Source organism: Hoplias malabaricus, chromosome X2 (genome assembly GCF_029633855.1).
Source record: "Hoplias malabaricus isolate fHopMal1 chromosome X2, fHopMal1.hap1, whole genome shotgun sequence".
NCBI lineage: Eukaryota > Metazoa > Chordata > Actinopteri > Characiformes > Erythrinidae > Hoplias > Hoplias malabaricus.
Genome location: NC_089819.1, coordinates 29,782,117 through 29,803,154, shown reverse-complemented (window position 1 = coordinate 29,803,154; position 21,038 = coordinate 29,782,117). Strand labels below are relative to the sequence as shown.

Here is a 21,038-nt window from a genome sequence, read left to right as displayed (position 1 = left end):
AAAAATTTACTCATACTGGGCACAGGGCTTATTGTTCACTTAATTATGGTTTTTATGTAATGCAGCTAGAAATATACAGTACAAATCACTGTCATTTGATGAACTCAAGCAAATAGATTGTTTAGATTTTTATTACATTTTTAGGTTAACTTTTGTCATATGTTTCCATGTAATTTTCCAATTTGTTGCTTTTCTCGCTCTGTCAGCTTAGGAGAGCTTCTCACAGGTGTTTCCCTTTTTGTTCCATTTTTTTACAATGACAGCCTTCAGCTGTCACATATTATACCCCCATAAATTCCAAATCTACAAAGGGAAATGTCAGTGAGCCTGTATGAGCTGACTCTGTGAGGGTGTGGGATATTTGAGGAACATGCCTTTAATTGGTTTAAGTAGCAGTCACTTGCCATAAATAGAAAAGAATGGTCTCCTTGAATCCTCTGAGGAGGTGTGTATATAAACTGCCCTAGAACTCCCACTCCTTTTGGATTAGGGCCACGTGATTTTGTCCATCTGATCCCCTCTGCACATCCCTCTCTCTCTCTCTCAAGAAAGGTGAGATTCTCTTGATTATTCTATGCCTCATCCCTCTGAAAAGTTTAATAGCTCTTAGGTTTCATGGTGTAAAACATAGACAAGACATTCAGGCATGTACAAAGGAATAGCTATCAATCTATAATGAGATCCAATTACTGATTATTGATATTAACCCAAATGCATCATTAAGACTGAGCTTGCAAATGAGGGGTAAAATGTTCTTAAATGTAGCTGTATTTTACATGTAAGATTTTTTAAATGCCTGTATCACTTTGTATTGTGTGCATATTTCATGATAAATGAAAAGGGTGGCAGGTTGTCACTGCCAGACTGTTTCAGGGTTTCTCGGTCCTGGATTCTATACTCAGTATGGGTCACTATCCATGAAGAGTTTGGTGCATTCTCCCTATGACTTTCTTCATGCATGTGCCCCACAATACAAAAAAAATGTTAGTACATGTGTACATTTACCCATATGTATGATCATTTTAGCAGCTGGGTGAATGTGTGATGCCCTGTGATTGACTGGAACTCTGTCCAGTGTGTGATCCAGTGATGCTTTGATTATCAGTAATAATTGTTCGATTATCAGCAGTAATATAAGTATTTTATGAACAATTATTTATTATGAAGTTATAAGGCCTAGACATTGATTAAGCCTGGAGGAAGTTAGAGTAGCATTAATCCACACTCAGTTAAAAGTACAGTTATTCTTCTAAATATGTGTTCCACTCCAAGGGCTTAGTTTGTTTGTAAATTCAACAAAATTCATATAGACAAACAGCACTCTGGTTGTAGCCAACAGCATATAGGGCTGTACACTAAAAAAAGTTTATTTTATCAAGGCAACTTTTTTGTACATGAAACAATGTTTGTAATAATGTTTGTAGTAAAGCAATGTTTGTAATTTTTCCTTGAAAAAAAACTGGTTTTCTGACACTCACTGGAAAACCTGTATTTATACTATACCATTTGGACTAAAAATTTTGGAATCGTTTGCCTGGACACATAGTGTTGCGATGCTATCAGGTTGCTACATTGATTCACTGATCTCAGCTGTTATAATTTACTGACTGACCATAAACATTTATGTTCAAAATAGAAACTTTAGGCACAAACAAAATAAATTGGTGTGAGCTAATGTGTGAGTAAACAAAATTATTTAAAATGATTATGAACATTGTCTAATGGTCCATTGCCCTTCAAATTTTGATAGAATATGCAGCTGCAAGGGTCGCAGGGTGGTGCAGCAAGTAGTGTCGCAGTCACACAGTTCCAGGGACCTGGAGATTGTGGGTTCAAGTCCTGCTCTGGGTGTCACTTCATGTGGGTTTCCTCAGGGTGCTCCGGTTTCCTCCCATGGTCCAAAAACACACAATGGTAGGTGGATTGGTGACTCAAAATTTCCATAGTTGTGAGTGAATGAGTTGCCCTGTGAAGTGCCCAGGCTCCCACCACAACCCTGAACTGGATAAGTGGTTACAGATGACGAATGAATGAATACAGCTGCAAAATGATTTAATAATTCATTATCTGTAACTGCTTTTCTAGTTCAGGTCCTCAGCAGGTCCGAAGCTAACCCAGAATCATTGGGCGCAAGGCGGGAACTCACCCTGGAGTCCATCACAGGGTGAAACACACACACACGGGGAGAGTACACCAAACTCCTCACAGACAGTCACCCGGAGTGGTATTGGAACTCACTCAGGTCCCTGGAGCTGTATGACTGCGACACTACCTGCTGCACCACCGTGCCGCCCCACATAAAACATATTATATAAAATATATAATATGTATAATTTGTATTTTTTTTTTTTTTACAAATAATCCCAAATTCAGTTTCATTTTAAGCAGTGCTCTAAGCCTCAGAGCAGCTGAGGAAATTCCTGAGGAGGCACAGATGCACTCAGCTGTTCATGTGTGTGTATGTGTGTGGTTGGGTGGTATGAGTGTTTACAGCATGTGTGACATACTTTCAAAATTGCTTTGGACACCTGTTGCACTCCTAGTTATAACACACAGATAGAAAGGGCAACTGTGACCTGTTTTTTTGGCAAATAGTGAACCCACATCCATCTACACTGTTAAACCTTGCCAGAAACTAAACTTATGTTGTCTTCTCCATCATTTTTAATATATTTAAATACATTTTTTAAACCATTTATGAACCTTATTTTAAAGTATTACCATATTTTATTATTTTTTCCTTGTTATATTGCATTTTTTGTCATAGCAGAGTTTTGCTTGTTTAAATAGTAATTTATTTAGTGATGTTTATATATTTATTTATTAAATTATTTCATGTCACATAAGATTTGATTGATGCCTTTCGCCCACTGATTCCAGGTATCCACCACGACCCTGAACTGGATAAGCGATTACAGATAATGAATGAATGATAGATTTGATTGATGGTGCAATACATTACAAACTATTCTATTATTGTATTGTATGTATATCGTGTCTCAAAATTATTGTAATGCTTCACTGACCTGCAACAGTGAGAATAGAGGCTCTGTCACTGCTACTCTAAGATTGCACTGCAGAAACTGCTCTGTGTAGGATTACATCTCATCTCCTGCCACTAACACTTGATTTCAGGACAGTGCTGTAAAAGTAAAGTACACTATTAAAAAAATAGGGGAGTCCAGGAAAAATGTGCCTAGTGATCTTTTAATTGAACTGAAAATTCAAAATATAATATTATTTGCTCTTTCTTATTTTCTCTTTATCCTGTTCTTTATAAAGAAGCGGTCCAAAAAAGGGCCAAGATGTCTGAGTAAGTATTCACTGCTACAAACCACTTCACACATTGAGTAGATTCTCATATATAAATCATGATTACTATAAGAAATATTGTTAAATTATTCATCATAACAATTTACTGCATTCATCATGAAATAACTAAATTAAGTTTTGAATCTGAAATACAAGGTACAATATTAGAAAAGGTTGTTTACATTTATCAATATTAAACCAGCAAAAGCACTTTGGAAAATGACCATTTATTATTACTATTTTTTAGAAATAAACAATAATATGACACCTTTAAATAGTTTTACATATTAATGAGCATGGTTTTTGACTGACTCTATCACAAATTTTATTGTGCATTCCAAAAGGAAGAAGATGACATCGAGTCGTCGGCACCAGCTGAAAGTAAGCTTGTGTGAAGTGTATTAGCTCTTAAATTTCCTCCAAAATGTACACTGGAACTCTATGGATGTGAATTATGAGTTGATGTTCTATGTTTGGTGTTTAATATTTTAAAAAAATGGATTGTGTATATATGTTTTCAGAGCTTGATGCTCCAGATTGCTCAGGGGCTTCTGGTGGCTGAGGCTGCTGAGGCACAGCAAGAGAAACAGAAATACTTGGAGGAGAACTGCCCTGAGCTCTCACTGCCTGGATCAATACAGGAATTACAGGTATACACACTCTCTCTCTCATACACACACACACACAAATGTAGAACTAAATTAGAAAAAAAGTCAAGACCGTATGTGAAATACAGAGCCTTGGTTGTCATAATTTGTGTTTTTTCATGAGACACAAAGCATTTTATGTGATTATATACCCCACTATCATAACATATCATGTAATCCCTCCTTGGTGGAGTTATTTTCTAAAATAAATATTATTATCTAACAAATTACTAGTTATTTAAGGTATAAGTATGTTACATATGTAAAAAATGTGTAAATTAAATATAGTGGAAACAGGAACATCTATTTAATTTATGTTGTTACTGAGCAATTTCCAACCACTGTGTTACATCACACATTTTAACAACACTCAGTGAGGATTTGGGAACTGAGGACACTAATTGTTGAAGCTTTGTAAGTGGAATTCTTTCCCATACTTGCTTGATGTACAACTTCAGTGGCTCAACACTCCGGGGTCTCTGTTGTCGTATTTTGCGCTTCATATTTTCAATGGAAGACAAGTCTAGGGCAGGTCTCTTTTACTACAAAGCCATGCTGTTGTAACACGTGCAGAATGTGGGTTGGCATTGTCTTGCTAAAATAAGCAGGGACGTCCCTGAAAAAGACATTGCTTGGATGGCAGCATATATTGCTCCAAAACCTGTATGTACCTTTCAGCATTAATGGTGCCTTCACAGATGTGCATTAACTCACAGGCCTGAGCCTATGTGGTAAGATCTATTACTAAATGAAGTCAATTTTTAATGCAGTGCCACCTGAGGGATCGAAGGTTATGGGCATTTAATGTTGGCTTTCAGCTTTGCCGCTTAATAGCAGAGATTTCTCCAGATTCTCTGAATCTTTTGATGATATTATGGAGTGTAGATGATCCTGAATGAATTTAGATCCCTAAATTCCTTGCAATTGTACATTGAGAAACGTTGTTGGATGATTGGCTCATGCAAATGTTCACAAAGTGGTGAACCTTGCCCCATCCTTGCTTGTGAATGAATGAGCCCTTCTGGCATATTCCCTGTATACTCAATCATGACCCTCACCTGTTTCCAATTTTCAACCTTTTTTTTTTTAGCATTCCTCAACTTTCAGTCTTTTGTTGACCCTGTCCCAACTCTTTTGGAACGTGTTGCAGACCTCAAATTCAAAATGAGTGAATATTTGCAAAAAACAACAAAGCATATCCATTTGAACATTAAATATCTTGTCTTTGTAGCAGAGGCGATTGCTCTAAGACTGCAAGGGAAGCTCAGCTTCCACTAAAATGTAAAAAAATAAGTGATCAAATATATACTGTTGTGTGTACATGTCATTGAATAAATATGCACTACAACGCGCTCAACTTTTGTTCAGAATCAGCTTCTTATCACTGGTAAAGACTTTCCTTTCAATCATTCCCGCAGTTTCACAGTGATTTAAACAGTGTGGACTCTGAGCATCCATAGAGTTCAATAGCGAAGCAGCGAACCAAGACGAGCCATTGGATAAATGCTGAGCTTTGTCCCGCCCATCTGATGCTCATCGTCTCTGGGGGTCTATGGGGCAGTGGGCTGGCCTCGGCTAGCCCGGACGCTCAGCTTCTGCATGATGATTGGATGATCTGTCTGAGGCTGAATCCCATTTTGATTGACAGCGAAATGAGCAAATCAGCGATCCTTTGGTGTAAAGACCCGTGGGAGCACAGGCGGACACACTTGACATGGGCCAAGGCCGTTTATGCAGCCTAGCTCTGCTGGCCATTGAGAGGACACTAGTCAGGTCCGTGGAAAAGATGCCTTGTTGGTACGACAGGGTCACAGATCATTTTCTTAAAAAGGAACGGAGGGTAGAATTTACGTATAAATAAACCGACACATTTTATGGTGTAGGCCGAAATTGAGCTTCCCCTCCTTGAAAGACCAGCATCCGCCACTGCTTTGTAGTGTATTAAATTTAATATAGGTTGAAAAAATCCTTTTGATCTTCTTCTCCAGTCCTTCTACATGTGTACTGGGACAAGGTCAGCAGCCAGGTGAGTCTTGGCAACAGTCCATGTTGATAGAGCCATGCTTTAAACTTCCCTGGGAGCCCTGATTATTCGATCCACCTTAGCTATTTCTCTGTCTGCTTTCCAAGGCACTTGACTGGATTCTCCGATTGACTGGAGGTTGTCTAATGAATACTTCAATTTTTGGACCCTGGCAAAGGAGATGGGGGAAACTGTGTAGCCAAATTCTATACCCATTTCAAGAATTTGTCACTGAGTTGTAAACTGTTCTGTCTTGAATCATAACTGGATTCTGCAAAAGTAGTTGGTGATTATTTTCTTGATGTGCTGAGGGATGTGGTAGTGGTCTAATGCTGCATGGATGAGAGCATGAGGGATAGATCCATAGGCATTGACCATGTCCAGCCAGACAACAGTCAGGTTGCCTCCACAGGTTTTGGCCTCATGGATCATCTGACTGAGAACACTGATGTTCTCTCTACGCATCTATGACAGATAGCTAACACAGAATCCAGAGAAAGTTGAACACAGGGATGTTAAAGTTCTTTACTGAGTCCTTTTCTCTTCTTTATAATTTATTTATTTGTTCATTCGTGTAAACTGAAAGGAGATCAAATATACATTGCTTTGATTACAGACTACTCTCAACAAAGTACATAAGAATTTCAGCTGGTTACAGATAGCTTGCATTTAGTTTAATGAACTGCATTTAGATTATCTAAGCATTTTAGCTTTACTACATGAACAACTGTTCCTTATCTTTTTCTCCAAAATATGATATACAACATATGTATTTACTTATTACAGAAACTATGAAATAATTAACTTACAAGCATAGGCTTTCCAAGGCACAACAAAAGGAAATGGAGAAGAAGCTCTCTGTCTACCCGCATGGAGAGATTTCTGACTACTGAATATTTTGAAGTTCTTCTGACCATTTGTGCGGCTTTGAAGTATTGCTAAATATTCACATTTCCATCTGTTCCAAAAGATGTTTGCAAGGTGCTGCACCTGTCTCCATTGTTGTCTATGAATATTTAATTCTTTGAAGTCTCCTGGAGGTGGAAGTAGGGTGCAAGTCTTCTGAGTAAGCAGCATAGCCGGTGTCAACAAGAAAGGTGATTCTGGGTCAGTCAAGATGGGGGTAAGAGGTGTTGAGTTAATGATTCCTGTGACCTCTGCTATCAAGGTGGCCAACATATGTGTCAAGCGAGAAGGACTGGTCTGCTGCAGCATGGAGTCTAGAATGCGTCCATCATTCGCTCCCAGACTCCTACCATATGGGACGCATGAGGTGGATTAAAGACCCATGAACAACCTTCCTCACTAAGGTATCTCTTTACTTTGGATTCATGAGGATTGGTCAGTATGATCTCCAACTCTTTACAAACTCCTATGAAGTTAGACCCGCAGTCTGAGTGGATCTGCTTAGCAGGACCCCGTAGAGCAAAGAACCTTCTCAGGGCATTTATGAAGGTGGAGGAGTCCATGCAGTCAATCAACTCGATGTGTATAGCACGAGTGCTCAAGCAAGTGAAAAGAACAGCCCATCTCTTACTTAGAGCTCGTCCTCCTCATGTACGCCTGGCAACCACCGTCCAAGGTCCAAACACATCCAGACTGATGTATGTTCAGTGCTTAGGCGATCAGCAGGTAAGTCCGCCATCTTCTGTTCAATGGCTCTACCACGAAGCCTATTGCATGTTACACATTTGTGAACAATGCTGTTATGCTCCTAACACCCACAATCCAGTAGCCTGCAGAGCGAACAGCAGCTTCTGTGAGTACACGGCCGTGATGCTTGACTCGACTGTGGTAGTGATCTACAAGAAGTTTTGCTACATGACTGTTCCCTGGAATTATCACAGGAAACTTCTCTTTGAAGTCCAGGACAGAGAGTTTAAGTCGACCTCCTATCATGAGAAGTTCTTCATCATCCTGATAAGGGTTCAGTTTTCTCAGTGCACTGTTCCTTGGCATGCCTTTTCCTTTATCAATACAGTCAAGCTCCTCTTTGTATGCTTCCTGCTGCACACACTTGATAATAACTGTTTATGTTTGTGACAGTTCTTCAACTGTGCGTGGACTTGTGCAGTAGTGCCATGATTTGCAGGATGTTCTCTGATTTTCTGTTGCCTTTTATGACTGAACAATGTGTATGAGAGAAGCAACAGTTCTAAATAATAGTTCTAGCATTAAAACAGTTATTTTAATGAACTGCATTTAGCTTATCCTAGCATTTTACCTTTACTACATGAACAACTGTTCCTTATGTTTTTCTCCAAAATAATATATACAACATATGTATTTACTTATTACAGAAACTATGAAATAATTAACTTACAAGCATAGGCTTTCCAAGGCACAACAAAAGGAAATGGAGCAGAAGCTCTCTGTCTAACCGCATGAAGGGATTTCTGACTACTGCAGACTTTTCCTGATTAGCTATTAACATTAGAGTCACATGGTCTAAATTAACCAATAAGAAAATAGTAGGAGTTAAATTATTTTACAACAAACCACCACAAGGTGGCATGAGTAGACAGTGCCATGACAGCTGTTTTTTTTTTAAAGGTTTTAAGGGTTATTTGAAGTGGTCATTTATTTAATGTGGATGTCTAAATGAAATGGCACTTAATGTGGAATTTTGTAATGTGCTGGTCAAAATATATTAGCGGTCCTTTTAAGTGTAACGCCCTATCTTGTGTTGTCTGTTTCCCTACCATGTGCTCTGTCAGCACATGGCTCTATGTTTGTTTTGGTCCCTTGTCTCCGCATTAGCTCTGTCCTCTCATCAGTGTCTCCACCTGTGTCTCTTTTGAAATCCTGCCCCCTTGTTATCTGTCTCAAGTGTCCTTGTATGTGTATGTATACCCCTTAGTTTCAGTGCTTCTAGATTTGGTGTTGTGTGTGGAAATGTGTTTCACTGCTGTTTCCTGTCTGTCCAAGTCTTAGTTTGTTTCTGTCTAGTCTGGTTCAGTTTAATGTAGTTAGAGTTTTTGCCTCTTTGCCTCCATTTATTTAAGGTGGAAGTCTAAATAAAATAGCAATTTTTTAAATATGGAATTTTTTAAGATGGAATTTTCTAAATGCAGTGGTCATTTATTTGAGGTGGAAGTCTAAATAAAATGGCCACTTTTTTTTTTACTGTGGAATTGTAATTAAAATGGTGGTCACAATATATTGGCAGTCTTTTTAAGCTGGTGGTATTATAAGGGTAGTATTGGATTGACTGTTCCACAATTTTAAACTCAAAACTATTAACTATAAGCTGACGTTGCAACGATGTTAGCAGTATGTGACAAGCCAAATTTAAAGTTCATTCACAAACATTCCCCCTCTAGTTAATTTGGCTTGTCAAATTAACTGTTCTTCTTTTTCTTATTATAATTATACCTAAGTTTTTATTCTACATGAATTTTTATAAACATTTTCACAGGTCACAAAATGTATTGTTTTTAGTGTATTTCCCAAGTGCTGTTAATTAGAGCAAAGACATTTTAACACAACTTTTTCAAACATCCCAGTTGAATGATTACATCATTTTTCTTTGTCCACAGAAATTCAATTATTTCACAAAAAACAAAAATGACCATGGTCAGAATTATTAGCTATTATTAACAGCCTATAGTCTTTTGCTGTAGTTTTCAACAAGTCTCTGACACATCTCCTGAGGAATCCCAGACTATTCTTCTTTGGCAAATCTCTCAAGCTCCTCCAGATTTAATGGCCTTCTGGCATGAAGCTTCTTCTTCAGTTCACCCCACAGATTTTCAGTGGGATTGAAGTCAGGGCTTTGTGCAGGCCAGTCAAAAATGTTCACTTTAGTCTTCTGGAGGTAGTCCTTCAATAGGAACTATGTATGTTTTGGGTTGTCGTCATTTTGAAAGAGAAAGCAATGACCAAGGCCAAGTTTTGCTGCTAACTGCTTAAGGTCTTCTTTTAAAATCTTAACATATCCTTCTTTCTTCATGATTCTTTCCACCTTGACAAAATTTCCAGGTCCAAATCCATTGAAGCATCTCCACAGCATAATACCACTGTGTTTCACTGTGGGGATGGTGTTCTTTGGGTTATATGCCTCTCACTTTTTCCTCCAAACATGTCTATATGGCCAAAGAGCTCTAGTTTTGTCTGATCTGACCAAAGGATATACTTCCAGTATGCATAATCTTTCTCCAGGTTGTTCTTGGTGTACTTCAGTCTGGCTCTAAGGTGTCTGTAGAAGTGGAGTTTTTCTTGTTCTGCAACCTTGCAATTCATTCCTGTGCAGGGATCTAGTGATTGTATTTTTTGAGACAACAGTTCCTGACTTGTCTAATTCATTTACTTGTGTCTTGGAAGTTGTTCTGTGGCCTTTAGACATATCTCTGATTAGTTTTCTTTCCAGGGTTTTTGAAATCTTATGCTTCCTACCCGCTACCAAGCTGGTTCTCTATTGTTTGGCTCTCATTAAATTTCTTGATAATACTTCTCACCCTAGTTCTTGACACTTGGAAACACTGTGATAACATTGTATATCCTTCTCCTGCTTTGTAAGCATCAATGAGTCTTTTTCTTAAGTCTGATTCCTTTTGTTTTTGGCATGATGCTCTCTCAAGTGACAGCTCAAGCTCTTACTGAAGCTTTTATACTGTATATAAGATGATCCTCAACTTTGACTTGATTTAACAAGCTTTCATCATCACAAAGTTAAAGCAAATAATTGCACAGCAGTGGCTCAATAAAAAGGTTAAGGGGACTAATAATATTGACCCTAGTGATTTTTGTTTCCTTTGAAATATTTCTGCTATAGTATGCACATAAATATTATTTATGCTTTCTAAAGAAAATAAATATGTATAGAAATGCTATGTCAAAATATCCTTGCTTATGACTTAGGGAAATTTTGAATTTCAAATTCAAATTTTGAAATTCAAAGTTTGTTCTAGTTCATTTTGTGCCTTGTATATGATCAAATTAGAGCTGCAATATCTGATCACATTTATAAGTATCCGTCTGATGATTTGTTTTTAATGTACATTAAAAATAATTTTCACAGTTTTGTTCTCAGTTGTGTTAAAGTGTATTGGAATGGTTGTTGAAATTGAAGCCCCATCTAAAATATTTTTCACCAGAAACCACTGTAAATGTATAAACCTTTCTATTCTGATTGAGCTATTAGTAGGATTATTAATGGATTATCAGACTGCATCTTAATGTGGCTATTGACATCATTTTTCTGTTTTCAGGATCTGTGTCGGAAATTACACCAGCAGATTGATCTTGTGGATGAGCAAAGGTATGACATGGAGAGCAAAGTGGCCAAATCCAACAAAGAGGTGATGCAATTTAACACATTTACAGATAGGCACACATTTTCAAATATCAATAAATGTTTACTGAGGAGTAAACACTTTGCTCTATTTTCTCCCTGTGTAGGTTGATGATCTGAAACTGAAAGTGCAGGACCTGAAAGGCAAATTTAAGAAGCCTGTTCTGAAGAAAGTGCGCATGTCTGCAGATGCTATGCTGCAGGCCCTGCTTGGCTCCAAGCATAAAGTTTCCATGGACCTGAGGGCCAACCTCAAGCAAGTCAAGAAGGAGACAAAGGATGAGGTGGGTTTTATACATAACATGCTTTGAGAACAAAACCTTGTATCATCCTTTTTCCTTTTTTAATAGTTTGCTATAATCTGAAAATATTAACTGTTCTTCGCTGCAAATAAGATTTGACCCAAGAGAAATGGGTCAGAAATAGCTTGAAATGAAAGACTTTACATTGAATTACTATAAATATTTTTATTAATTCTCCAAAAAATTACCATTTTGGAATTTATGGTTTTTTTTTTGGCAGCGGTGATATGTAATATAATATAATCAAACAAGCTATATGCAATAAAGCTTCATATTTATTTTGTTAAATGAAATTTGTAATTGAATATTTGTAAGGGTATCATGGTGGCGCAGCAGGTAGTGTCATTGTCACATAGCTCCAGGGATCTGGGGTTTTGTGTTCGAGCACTGCTCCGGGTGACTATCTGTGAGGAGTTTGTTCTCCCTGTGTCCCCGTGGGTTTCCTCCATGTGCTCCGGTTTCCTCCCATGGTCCAAAAACACATTGGAAGATGGATTGGCGATTCAAAAGTGTCTGTAGGTGTGGGAGTGAGTGAATGTGTGAGTGTGTGTCACCCTGTGAAGGACTGGCGCCCCCTTCAGGGTGTGTTGCCGCCTTGCACCCAGATTCCAGGTAGGCTCTGAACCCATCCCGACCCTGAAATAGATAAGCAGACAATAAATGAATGAATGAATGAACACTATTTGTAAACCATATAGTTACATACAACTTTTTGAAATACACTGTGAGCATCTCACATGTTGGAAATTGCAGTTAAAGGGGAATTCTACTCTTTTCTTGCCATGTGTGGTTCCTATCACCACCACTGTAAACAATTTTGACACAGTAAATATTCCTTGAATTCTATGGTTCCTATAAAACAACACATTCAAATTTTGTGACATAAATATGTAGAAAAATTGGGTAAAAAAAGAATATATGTGGAACAATTACTGTGATTACAAATAATGAATCACAGTAAATTTAATTTAATAAGCTGCGACCTGGGAAAAAGACACACATTACAGGTTCTTGTATACACCTAAAATGTAGTAATTTTTTTGGGTGATGAGTTTACACTTAAGACTTACATGGGGTCATGTTCTGATCCAAAATTCATGATTTTGCTGCCCCTACAGGAAAAAGAATGTGTGGGAGACTGGCGTAAGAACATTGAGGATAAGGCTGGCATGGACGGCAGGAAGAAGATGTTTGAGTCAGAGGCATAAATGACATTAAATAATGTGTTTGTTTACTTTGGGTTCTGACACTTTCTCTCTTCTGCTTCTGACAGAGATTTCTCTGTGTGGTTTGCCCTTAAAATTATTCAAAGGTTGCTGTGAAATGTTAAACAAGGTTTAAAATCAACAGGTTCTGAATGGTTCTTGTCAAAAATGGTTCTAGTCAAAACTTGTGTAAAGACACAGAGCAAAGAAGGTGTTTTACTGATTTATTTATTTATTTCACACTTAAATTCATACCCCCCAAACTTTTGGCTCATTTGAAGTTCAAATGAATTGAAGAATACAAAATAACAAATAATTTTGGTTTTCTCAGAAAAAATATATAAAAACATTTTTCAGAAACAAATATTTTAATTCTGTATTTGTTTAAAATTACAAAACACAATCAAGTTGTGAAAATATTGGAAATCTTTTCTTTGTAATATTGTCAGTTAAATAAACGTTCAAGAGAACTACAAACACACATTAGATTCTTGTTTTTATTGCATTTTCAAAATATTCATTTTTTTAATCTTTAAAGACAGTTCCTAGCCCTGTTTTTGATTACATCTTGCCAAATCAATTTGAATATTTTCCTGATCAAACAAACTTGATTGAACTAACATGCTCATTAGCAACTGTTTTTGAGAGGGGGGTGAAATAATGCAGGGGCAAAATGTGCCTAGTTTGGAGAATAGTCCTTTGTTCCTTTTCTATTGTTTTATTTACAATGCATGCCATGGACTTGGCCTGCAGCTTGTTTCCTCACTGACCCAGTTACTCATGTTTAGCAGGCAAAAAAGATCTTCACACTGTACACCTCTTAATATGGTCTCATAGGCAAGATGGTGGCTGGTGACCCTTGGAAAATTAATTCACGAATCATACATAATCCAACATTACTTCACTGAGGCAGAGGAGCCTTACGAAAAGGAGCAATGTCATTTAAACAGAGAAAGAGAGAGAGAGAGAGAGAGAGAGAGAGAGAAGGGTATCTCTGCAGGCTGGAGCATATTGGGTGTTGCACCCAAATTCCAAGTGGGAGGTATGCCATAACCCTACAGTAACTCTATTTATTGGTGATGCATAGAACCCGTCTGATCTGGCAACCCGTTTGGCTGTTCCTGTACCCGTTTAGAAGAAGCTGTTTTGATCGCTGTTTACTCGTTTCTACTGTTATTTCTGTATTTATATCTGTTTTTATAACCTACTAACCATCCATAGATCTATCTTTTAGATTGTCTCCGCAGGAATATTTATTAAAGAGGCACTAAAACTGCCACCGAACCCTGGAGTAACGTTCTTGGTGTAAGTTACTAAAATCAACTAAAAGCGGTAAGTACCTGCAATTCCATGGCTACTACTGGCTGTTTTGCCTGCTCAGAGTGGGGCATGTTTAGTTTAAGCCCTTTTCCACCTCTAGCGACAAAGATAGTGGTTGTGTTTGTACTAAGTGTCAGCTAGTTAGCTCTCTGTTGGATAAAGTGGACCAGCTAGAAGTGCGCATCCGGAGCTTATTATTGTCAAGGGATAAACAGCGAGATTCAGTGTTAGCAACTCTGGGTGCCTTAGGGAGAGTTAGCACCCCCACGACTCCGTCGTTAGAGCCCTCACAGCGGGGTGAATGGGTGACGTCTCGGCGTCATAGCCGGAAAGCTAAGGCTGATGCTAATGCTGAGGCCAAACTAGCCCACCGGGACACCACGCTCCTCCGATTTGCATGTCAAACAGGTTTGCCCCGCTCAGCGAAGCACCCGCTGAGGAGCCTGTTAAGAGTGCTCTGGTTATAGGAGACTCTATTGTTCGACACGTGAAATTAGCTACTCCTTTAGGGGCGCCGGCAGTAACAGTTAGCTGTTTATCGGGAGCCAGAGCGCCGGATATTAGTGGCAAACTTAGACCGTTAGCTAATAGGAGATATTCGAGGGTAGTCATTCATGTAGGGGCCAATGATATTCGTCTGCGGCAGTCTGAGGTAACTAAGGGTAATATTACAGAGGTGATTAAACTGGCCCAGACGATGTCCGATGCCGTAATCTGCTCTGGTCCCATACCAATGCGGCGTGGCAACAAAGCTTACAGCAGACTTTGGGCATTAAACTGTTGGATGTCCAAGTGGTGTTCCAAAAATCAAGTGGGCTTTATAAACAATTGGTTACATTTCGAGGGCAAGCCTGGTCTTATAGGTAGGGATGGTATCCACCCCACGCGGGAGGGTGCTGCCTTACTTTCTTGCAGCATAGCACATAGTCTTTTAGTTAGTCAGCAGAGTAGTGTAGACAGCTGCTGACAATCCAGAGCCGGGACCAGGCCGCAGACAGACAGGCTAAACCGACCGTCTGCGAACTGTCTAGAGGCGTCACCCAGGTTCAACTGTATTGAGACTGTGTTTTTCCCCCGAACAGGTTCCGAAAAACTAATTCCAGCAACTCTCACCAGTAAAGATTTTATGGACTTTTTTAATAATAAAATTGAGAATATTAGACAACAAACTCAAGCCACAGGATTAAATCCATCCTGGCTGCCACCCGATGTAAATTATATAAAATATAATGTAACTGTAAAAGAAAGACTTGAAACCTTTTACCCACTCCCACAATTAGAATTAGAGAAGATTATCACTTCCGCAAACTGTACAACTTGCACACTTGATGCAATTCCCACAAAATTGCTCAAAGAAGTACTACCAGCTATTATCGATCCTTTTTAACTATAGTAAACTCATCCCTTAGCCTGGGCCATGTACCCAAAGCTTTTAAACTAGCAGTTATTAAACCTATGAACCAGAAACCAAATCTTGATGCTAGTACACTGTCTAATTACAGGCCTATTTCAAATTTGCCATTTCTGTCCAAGATCTTAGAAAAAGCCGTGGCCCAACAACTTAGTTCATATCTACATAAGAATCATATATATGAAATTTCCAATCTGGCGGCAGATCTGGGGGGTGCATGGACACAGGGAATTATAGTAAACGGAGACGCTGGTGCTGTCGTCCCGCCGCTTCTCGCGATCACTCAGGTTTGTTGACGGTGGAGTGGAGGGATGCCAGTGTTTCAGGATGCTCCCGTGTCTGTGTGTCCTTCTGGTTCTCTCCTTTTAGTTAAAGCTGTCATAGTCAGATCTGCCGGAGTCATTAGCCACACTCTGGAAATTTTCATATTTTCTACTTTACAAACACAAAACAGTTCAAAACTAATTCCATCCCTTTACATCTTTCTGAGTAAACGACTGCCCACCTTTCTGTCTGGACACTGATGGATGACTGTCAAGATCCTCCTCCACGCTCAGATCAGCTGCCCACGCTCCTGCAACCACCAAGTGCCTTGAAGCTGCCCCTACACTGAAGTTCTCACGGACTACTAACTATTATCACCAGTAGATTGACCAGAGGAGGATGGGTCACCTCTTGTGAGCCTTGGTTCCTCCCAAGGTTTCTTCCTCAGCTGGGGGAGTTTTTCCTTGCCACTGTCACCCCTGGCTTGCTCACTTGAGGGTTTTACAAATTGTTTTTACATTTCATGTCAAATCTTGTCTTACTGGAATTCTGTGAAGCCGCATTGTGACAACATCAGTTGTGAAAAGCGCTATATAAATAAATTTGATTTGATTTGATTTGACATCCATATACAGGTGCTGGTCAGAAAATTAGTGTATCTTGAAAAAGTTGATCTAGTTCAGTAAGTCCATTCAAAACAGTAATTGTACTCATTGATTACACACAGACTGATATTTCAAGTGTTTATTTCTTTTACTTTTGATTATAACTGACAACTAATGAAAACCCCAAATTCATATATTTATTAATGTTTTGTCCCATTAAAATCAAGGTACCGGCTTCCGCCCTCTCCATAGCACTGAAACTGCTCTCATAAAAAATCACCAATGACCTCCTAATGGCAGCTGATTCTGGTTTACTCTCCATCCTCATCCTCCTCGATCTGAGTGCAGCATTTGACACTGTCACACCACCCTCCTCAATAGATTATCCTCCATTGGTATCACTCAGATCCCTCTAAACTGGTTCAAATCATACCTCTCCAGCCGCACTCAGTACATCCAACTTAAAACTTTCACGTCCCACCCTTCTTCTGTCACTTCAGGTGTGCCCCAGGGATCTGTCCTGGGGCCCCTCCTCTTCATCATTTATCTTCTTCTCCTTGGCCATATTTTTCATAAGTACAACATCAATTTCCACTGTTACGCGGATGATACCCAGCTCTACCTTGCCTGTAAGCCCACTTCCAACCTCCCTCCCCCCTCTCTTACTGACTGCTTAACGGAAATAAAATATTGGCTTTCCTCAAACTTACTTAAACTCAACAGCGATAAAACTGAGGTTATTCTCATTGGTACTAAATCAACATTATCCAAAACAGACAGCATTTCTCTTAACATTGACAATTGTTCTGTTCACCCCTCCCTACAAGTAGAGTCTGGGTGTCATCCTCGACAGTACTCTTTCTTTTCAATCTCATATCAATAACATTACCCGGTCTGTCTATTTTCATCTCCGTAACATCAACCGTCTCCGCCCCTCCCTTACACCCCATACCACTGCCATCCTTGTCCACAGTCTTGTCACCTCCCGCCTTGATTACTGCAACTCCCTCCTTTTTGGTATTACACACAAATCTCTTCATAAGCTCCAACTGGTCCAGAACTCAGCTGCCCGTATCATCACTAGAACCCCCTCCATCCACCACATCACTCCTGTTCTGCAAAAGCTCCACTGGCTTCTGGTCAGGTTAATTGATTACAAGATCCTTGTGTTAACATTCAAGGCCATCCACAATCTATCTCCACCATATCTTTCCAATCTCCTCCATGTTGTAACTCCCTCTCGCACCCTCAGGTCCTCCTCCTCCATTCACTTGACTGTTCCCCCTGCCCGTCTCACTTCCATGGGAAGTAGAGCTTTCAGCCGCTTTGCTCCCCAGCTTTGGAACACTTTACCCCCCGACATACGGAACATAAACTCACTCACACAATTCAAGTCTTCACTCAAAATCCACCTGTTCAAGATTGCCTTTCCTTTAAAATACTTGTGTGTTTTTCGGTATTATTTATGTTTATTGTTTACTTTATACTCTTTCTAAGGTGTCCTTGAGTGACAGAAAGGCGCCTATGAAATAAAATGTATTATTATTATTATTATTATTATTATTATTATTATTATTATTATATATGCATATCAACACCCACCAAACACCACCCAGGAAGTGCCAAAAAGTCCCGCCTTTGTTCCTCCACCTCGTCTCTCTCATTTGTAGCCCTGCCCCCTCGTTACCAAAAGGTCAATTATTTAAGGATCTATGCATTGTCCTGGATTCAAGGTATACTAGAAATTCTCCAGCAATTCTCAAACTCAAAAAAGAAATTCTTAAATTAAATAGTATTCTTTTATCCACATAGGAAGGCTAGGCTGTTCAGATGGTTTCCACCTATTAAGTCTTGACAAATTGCATATTCCCACTTTGGTGACCTCCAGGATAACATTCAAGACATTCCTCCAGTATCCATCCAGGTCAGGGCAAGACCATAGCATATGCAGCAGAGTTCCTACTCCCACTTTACATTTGGGACTATATCTTGAGCAGCCATTATTTATTCATTAGCAGTCATTATTCATATTCAACACAACCTGGAGGGGCGCCAGTCCTTTGCAGTGAGACATACAAATACACATTCACTGACACGTCACAGCAGCACAACTAGCAGTGGTAAATGTACTTCATAAATGTAATTCATTACTGTACTAAGAAGTTTGTGTGTATCTATACTTGCAGAAGTATTTCCATTTTGGGTGACTTTTTACTTACATAACTCATGGAGAACTACTAATTATGTCTCCATCAGGGTAACTACTCATTAACCACTGGTTACATCAACATCTTACATGCCACCTGGAGAATTATGATCTATATACCTACTCCCCAAATGTGCTCCTTTGAAGTCTCCCGGACATTATGGTCAAAGAGAGGCCTCACAGAAATATTTGGTTCACTGAATGTTGTGTCCTACCTCCTTATTCTTTGAAAAATACTTCCAAATGTACATGTCATTTCTGTTAGTGAATTAGTTGTCACTGTTGGACTCATCAACCACACGTGGTAACTCACTACTAATGGACAAGGTGTTACTGTGTTCTTCTTTAGGAGTTAATGATGATCAGGGACAGCATTATAAAGTGATACACATGATAACATTACTTATGAACAAGGTGTTGTGTCAAATTGGTTCTTGATTGGGCTTAGTTTGTTTGAGTTATAGCTGAAAGTATTTATAAATCTCTGCACGCTTTGATTAATTTATTTATTACAACAAAAGTTTGCCCAAATGTTAAACTTTTTTTCATAATTATTTACCTACAGACTCTGCAGACTCCAACAACGTCAACTGTTTGGGAATATCACAAAATTCCACGGACTAGTTTGAAAAGCTTCAATTGTGAACAATTGGAAATTAAGATAAAACGATGCATTTTTTGACAATACTTGCAATTAGAAAGTTGTTAGGCCCTCAGCTGAGTATGAAAAGAATCAAACTGCGTGTCAATATGCTTATTTTTCACAGAGATATATAATATTTTCTTGATATAGCGCCCCCTATTGGCTATCGTTATGACAATTTTTCTGCTCTTAGGGAGGCCTCCCAGGGACATACCAGTCAAATCCCAGGATGATTAGACCTTGTTAAGGTTGTCAAACAGCTGCTGACAGCTGATTGGTCAATGACGATCACAATTTTGCCCGAATCAAGTTGTCCTTAATTTTCCCCATACATCCTTGCTGATAGAAGCAGCATGCCAAGCTGCAGTCCGATCTGCCTTACTGATGCTGAGATATAAACTTGAAGCATTTACAGTGCCCGCTATATGAATATTGGCTTCTCCTTTGACATGCTACCTCAGAATCAAGTCTGGAAGTTGAATCTGAAATTGCAACCCATTTGAGTAAAGTATGCATGAGTAACAGCTGTTCATGTGAAACGGGCGATAAGCCGAGAAGGTTCATTTGCATAAGGCAGCTACATTGAATCGAAATGTCAACGTTTTTTTGATAATTATTAAGCTTCAGACTGCTGCGAACGTTTTGACACCAAGCTCAACAAAAATCCACGGACTAGTACGCAAAAGTAGGTTTTGCAAATTATGCAAAATAGCAAAAAATCTAAGTGGGCGGAGCTTAGTAGTTGTATTGACCTTTTTGATTCGGCAGGACTCAAGGAATCAGGGGGAAAAATTTTCGTGTCTACGCCTCACGTGGTAGGAGCCCCGTAAGAAAATGCGTTGTCCTTCGCTGTAGCGCCCCCATGAGGCCAATCAGTCTGATTTTTTGCGCCTGAGTAGCGGGAGGGTTTACTACCTACTGACCAAGCCTCAAGTCTGTAGGCCTTACGGTTTGGGCTGTGCGATCGTTTGTAGTGCAGAAAAAGAACCAGAGGAATAATGAATATAGCCGCAAGCGACAATTAACGGGGTTCTCGCAGAATAGGCCTGTTTGGAAACAATAGGCCTACATTGCTGATACGGTACCCTTAAAATCATGTCCTTAAGTAGAATGTGAAATTTGAACCCAGTTGCGTAAAGTATGAAGGAGTTACAGACGTTCAAGTAAAACTTGTGATAAGCCGAAGAGGTTCATTTGCATATGGAGGCCATCTGGCAGTTTATTCAGGACTATAGGGCACTGTGTCCTCAGTTTGGGTGATCTCGGAGATGCGGAGCTCTTTGTCAAAGGAAACACAGACACTGGTTTGTCCCAGAAAGTGCTCCTCTAGCTCCTCGGCTCTGTCCAGGTTCTGCAAGTTGTACCGGTGCATGTAAGTCAACAGAGACAAATTACTTACACACAGCGTGTACACCTCGCCATTGCCGGTCATTTTGATTGTCCCAGAGAGCATTCTGTTATAGGTGCCCGTCCTCTGCATCATTCGGCACTTCTGGCAGCGGTGGAATTTGTTTGTTTGCTCAAACATTTCCTGCAGCCTGCCGCATAAACTGCAGTTCATTGTGGCCCGGATTTCCAGTGCGACAAAGGGGCCCGTGATGGAGGTCAGCCCCGCGTCTGCAGATTCGGCGGCCGCGTCGGGAACGTTTAGGTCGTCGATGTTGCTGAAGCTGGTGCCGACGGTGGTGGTGAGCAGAATCTTGCCCTCGAATGACCTGGTTGACAGCTGAGTGATGGCGTATGAGGACAGCGCCTGAACCGCGTTGATTTGTTTCTCCCATAGCTGTAACGTCATCTGTGCGGTACC

At 39.5% G+C, this 21,038-nt stretch overlaps 1 protein-coding gene across 2 annotated transcripts; it reads left to right on the top strand.

Annotated features, from left to right (window-relative positions):
- The first annotated feature begins 446 nt into the window (after window positions 1–446).
- On the top strand, window positions 447–13,107 carry LOC136676599 (troponin I, fast skeletal muscle-like). 2 transcript variants are annotated; one of them, XM_066653703.1, is made up of 7 exons: window positions 447–552; window positions 3,286–3,313; window positions 3,657–3,693; window positions 3,834–3,962; window positions 11,193–11,282; window positions 11,383–11,559; window positions 12,696–13,107. In XM_066653703.1, the coding sequence occupies exons 2-7, from the start codon at window positions 3,306–3,308 to the stop codon at window positions 12,783–12,785; spliced, it is 531 nt and encodes a 176-aa protein (XP_066509800.1). In that variant the 5' UTR covers window positions 447–552; window positions 3,286–3,305; the 3' UTR covers window positions 12,786–13,107. The 2 variants fall into 2 exon arrangements, with proteins under 2 accessions (XP_066509800.1, XP_066509799.1); XM_066653702.1 differs by having other exon boundaries at window positions 453–552; window positions 3,283–3,313.
- The last annotated feature ends 7,931 nt before the right edge of the window (window positions 13,108–21,038 follow it).